Raw genomic sequence first — 5,154 nt, forward strand, 5'->3', positions numbered from 1 at the left:
AGTGTTGCCTTTCCTTGCCTGTCCAACATTGGGATCACAAGCACACACACATGCCTGGCCATTTATGTCAGTGTTGGAGTTTTAATTTGGGATTCCATACTTTAATGGAAAGCTTCTACAAACTATGCTGTTTTCCCAGGATCAAGTGTTCTCTCTGATTATCCTGTCACATTTACTCACTTTCTTGGTGTACTGGCAGAGGAACTATCTTCTCTTCATGTCTTACGGGGTGAGTCATAGACACAACCAGGTTCCGGAGACCCAAGGACATCACAGTTTTCAAAGAGATGTTGTAGCTTTTAGTGACAATCACTGTGGTATTGAGGTTCTGAAGAGTGTACTCTTCTGTGGACACTATGACTCCTGAAGGGTGAATTGAGATTCCAGGGGCAGGTTTTCCCACAGCTGAACAGTGATGGTTATGAAGATCTTCAGAGCCAGGAACAGATTGGAGTTCAGTTACTAACTCAGATACAGCTAAGGCAGAGAAAAAAAAAACACACACAAAAACAAGTCATACCAAACATTGTGCTGTTAAAGCATGGCTTTCCTAATTTGTATGACACATAATTGCTGAAAGCATATCCCTGACAGATACCTCCCTATACATGTCATAAACCTTCCAATACCTGTTCCCCTGTTCACTCACTGCTGTCTCAATGTCCAAGTGATTGTACATTATATTACACACATCCCAGCACTCCACACTTAGGCTGCACAAGAAGGACCTCTGGTGTTCTTACTAGTCCTGTGACGTTGTGCTCATTTGAAGACTGGAGAGACCTAATCTTGTTAGTTTTCACCTTCCCTTGTTCTCTGCTGTCTGCTTTCTCGTATCTTCTCCTCTCTTAATAGCAAAATTTCGATACTGTTTTGGGGTTTCCTCCACTTAATGGAGGCCAGTGTACCATACTGTGAAGAAGTGATGTGAGGTAGGGGAAGGTCCTACCTTAACACACAGTCTCCATTGGTCTCCATGGTGTTTTTTCCTGTCTAAGTAACTTGGACTCATCACCATCAGCTTCTCCTTGTCTAACTTTCTTCCCTTGGACAGTGTTCTTAAAAGCTATAACTTCACAATGTCTGCCCCATAATAGTACCATAGAGAAAGAGTTTAAATACTTAAAATGTTAAGGCAGGTTTGTCCTCCATGACTGCCATGTGGAAAAGTGTTCATAAGACACTTGTAGCAGGCTTCATCTTCAAATGTCACTTCCTGGATAGTTATGAAGGAGGCGCTGGGTTCCAGGATCTTGCAGTGCAGCCTGTTTTCATATGGTGGGAGGATCTTTTCCCCGTATTTGTGGCTATAAGTGCCAATATTTTGAGGCAAAGAGCCTTGGATTTTCTGCCAGGTGATTTGCTCAACATTTGCCAGACTTGTCAAGTTGCAGAAGATGGTCACGTTTCCTCCAACGACTGCAGTCTCGTAATTGTTATGTTTTATCATCAACAATGACTCTGAAAATGAGGTCTATTGTTAAGGGATATACACGGCCATACACCTGCAAAGTATTCTATCAACAATTGTCTCTCTGCCTCATGATTACCAGCTTAGTTGCCTCTTCTGCTCCATAAAAAATGAGAGCTGTGCAATGACACACTCCAGATTGAGAAAGTTAGAATATGCATTCAAGACCAATCAGTGATCCAGAGTTGAGACTGTGTCTCACCAAAAAGGAAAATGCTGGAGATCCTATGTACATTGTCAGCTGTCTGGCACATTCAAGGCCTTTCATGCAGTAGGAGACAAGACAGAGAGACACACACACAGAGAGTGAGAAAGAGAGAGAGAAGACAGAGTGAGACAGAGAGATGCACACACAGAGAGAAACAGATTGAGAGACATAATTCTTATACTTTATCCACTGTGAATACTCAGAAAATTAGGTCCATTGTTTAGGAAAACACAGATCCATACTACCCCAGAGTTCCTAATAACACTTCTCTTTTCCTTTTATTTGCCTCTTCTGCATAAAACTAAATGGCATTCTACAGACTTAGGAAGTAAGATTACAAGAAACTTAGTACTAAATAGTCATGCAAATAAATGTAGTGAATCTAAGCTATACAAAAGCATAAGAAGTGTCTCAAACACATGTGGCAACTTTGTTGTTAGAGAAACACTTTGTTAGTAGAGAAACACTACTGTGCTCATGCTTTACATGGGCTGATCTATAGTACTGGTGTCTTCTAGCAATCTTTTACCTTCCTGCACCTCAGCATTTCATGTCTACGGTAGGCTTAACTAAGGTTACCTGCCTCACACTGTTAAATAAAATGAGAACATGAGGTTAAAAGTCACCACGCACATTATACTATGCATAAGTAGTTTGTTCTTTGCCTTCAGGGAAGTATTGAACAATACACATGAAAACCCAAACTTTCAAAAAAAAATTAAGAACAACCCAATTGTCCATCAACGCTTTCACAACAGTTTCTGTACTGCTTTGTCCCTCATCATCATTTGCCCCAGGTTTTCTTGTCTATAGTTTTAACTCTTTCCTGAGAGAATTCCCCAGCAAGCATTTTTGTATTTACTTACTATTTTACTTGCTGGTAGGACTGATCCCAGGACATTCCTCATGCTCAGAAGCTTTATCATTAAACCCCAGCCCCTCTTCTGTGTTTACCTTGGTTTTTGTTTCCTCTCCTCAAATATTTTCTAAAGATATATTCTAGTTTGTCAGTGATGTTTATGATGGGGTTATGTGCCTTTGAGTGCAGATAACCACGCAGGATAGAAGAGGTCTTGGATCCCCGGAGCTTGATTTACTAGTAATTGTAAATTTCCTGTTGTAGGGACTTAGAACAGAACTTGGGGCCTCAGTGGATTGTTCTTACTCTTGAATCTTAACTACTGAGCCCCCTCCTGAGACTGTTCACCCCAGTCCTTAAGGAACACTGGGTATTACCTTAACCTCAAGAAAACTGGTAGGTTAAGTGCTGTTAATTCAGTCACTCAGAATGAGCCGAAAATAATAAGATGATATTCATTAAGTTCTTAAACTAGGTCAGCTTATAATGATAGGCAAATCCATAAAGCAAATTATTTGTTGGCTTGCCCAATAACAAAAAAGTGTTAATGAACAAAAAGAGTCTTGAAACAAGTCAGTCTCAAATGTAAAACATGTGTATCTTGCTGGAATGTGAACACAGGCATAATTCAAAGAAACAGAAAGACACTGTAAGGAGAGTCTTTGCTTCTACCAGGTTTTCTAATTTACAATTACATAAAAGAGACAAAGAGGAAGCTATCTGTTTCAGCAAGTTGTACATACCTCAGAAGCTGTGTGCCTGCCTTCATTCTCACCCTGCTCCCATTTTCTATAGCCATTGTTTCAAATATGCTACCATTACACGATTTGCTAGCTGTGTGATTACATACATCTGTGATTAACACACAGAACAAAGCATACATCCCTTTTAACTACTTGGCTAAAAGGAAGAATCTTGTAACCTGGTATTTGTTTGCTATTGACTTCCAAATAAATATTTGTAAAATGAAGTAAAAAGTTACCTGATTCTTGTGGGCAGAGAGGAAGCATTAAATGAAGGAGAATGCATTGGAGTGAAAACTGCATTGAATTTGCTGGTGAAAGTTTCACTAACAGTCACAATATCTTCTTTGCTAGCTGAACTTCTAAAGAAGACTGTACAGTACTTTCTTTCTATTTAGCCACCAAAAATTTATTCATCTACTTCCTTTTTTTTTAACCTTTAAACTCATTGGCTTATTTCCAACAACTGCCTGAGTTTTATATAACTTAAGACTTATTAATAAAGAATGTCATCAGTGTCAGGCAGTGGTGGTGCATGCCTTTAATCCAATCACTCAACAAAACAGAGGCAGGTGGATCACTGAGTTCAAATCAATGCCAGCCTGGTCTACAGAGTGAGTTCCAAGACATCCAAGGCTGCACAAACAAACTCTGTCTTAAGAGAGAGAGAGAGAGAGAGAGAGAGAGAGAGAGGAAGGAGGAGGAGGAGGAGAAAAAGGAGGAAGAGGAGGGGATATTAAAAATAAATAACTAAAGAATGACTGCTGGGAAGATGATGGAACCAGCCATCAATATATAGGCAAAGTAAGCCAGCCTGAGAAAGACAAAAGTCAAATTTTCTCCTATTTGTGTATCTTAGATTTGGTACAGATATGTAAACCATATGTATGCATCTCTCTATATATAACTTGAAAGTAGAAGGAGTCTGTAGAAAGGAAAGACAGTAGTGAGAAGCCAAAAGGAAAAAAAAATGAGAAGAGATAGAAAGGAGCGGTATGAGAGGTAAGTACGGTAAAACTACATGATCCACTCAAAAGAAAGTCTTTATGAGACCCACTCAATGAGCAAGTGTCAATATCAATAATCTTCCTGTAAGTCAAATATATAAAGTTATTTTATTTAATATTCAAATTCTGTCTCTAGTATAAGATATGCATTCAGTCCTTATAATTTCCATCTAAATGTTTAGTCAGAAATTATCTTTTTTTAAAATTTATTAACTTTACATGCGGATTTTACCCCCTCACTTGTCTTAGCACAGTCTCACCCTCCCTCCCTCTTTCCTCTGTCCTAGTCCTCTGGAAAGACAAGATCTCCTCCCCTACCAATTGATCCCAGCCTATCAAGTCTCATTAGGATTGCCTGCTTCCTCTGTGGCCTGGCAAAGCTGCCCAGCCAAGCAGAAGTGATCAAACAGCAGGCAACAGAGTCCATGTCCTAGAAAGCCCCTGGTCCCCTTACTAGGGCACCGACATGGAGATTGAGCTGCCGCAGAGCAGTGTTTCTAGGTCTTCTCCATGCATGGTCCTTGGGTAGTACATCTGCCTCCACAAGCCACCCTGGACTCAGATTTTTGGCTTTTTTGGCCTTTTCCTGGAGCTCCTATCTTCTCTGGTTTATCCCCTACTCTTCCATTATGCTCTCTGTGTTCTGCCCAAAGTTTGGGTGTGAGTCTCAGCATCAGCTTTGATCCCCTGGTGGGTGAAGTCTTTCAAAGGACATCTATAGTAGGCTCCCATCCTGTTCCTTCACTTCAACTGCCTCAGTCATTGTTTTTTATTTGCCTTTCTGAATGAGAATTCAGAAACATCTTCCCTAGTGTGCTCCTTGTTGCTTAATATCTTTAGATCTGTGAACTGTAGTGTGGTTATCC

The 5,154-nt window shown here is 40.1% G+C and overlaps 1 protein-coding gene across 1 annotated transcript; it reads right to left on the minus strand.

Moving 5' to 3' along the window:
• Nucleotides 1–180: 180 nt before the first annotated feature.
• On the minus strand, nucleotides 181–4,023 carry LOC129666050 (OX-2 membrane glycoprotein-like; the record flags this gene model as incomplete). The annotated part of the gene is made up of 3 exons (XM_055593085.1): nucleotides 3,521–4,023; nucleotides 1,123–1,461; nucleotides 181–477 (listed from the first exon to the last, which is right to left on the minus strand). Coding segments are annotated over exons 1-3 (700 nt in total), but the record flags the coding sequence as incomplete, so codon positions are not given.
• Between the last annotated feature and the right edge of the window lie 1,131 nt (nucleotides 4,024–5,154).

The sequence above is a fragment of the Psammomys obesus genome, unplaced genomic scaffold, assembly GCF_907164565.1.
Source record: "Psammomys obesus unplaced genomic scaffold, mPsaObe1.curated_primary_1811, whole genome shotgun sequence".
Lineage (NCBI taxonomy): Eukaryota > Metazoa > Chordata > Mammalia > Rodentia > Muridae > Psammomys > Psammomys obesus.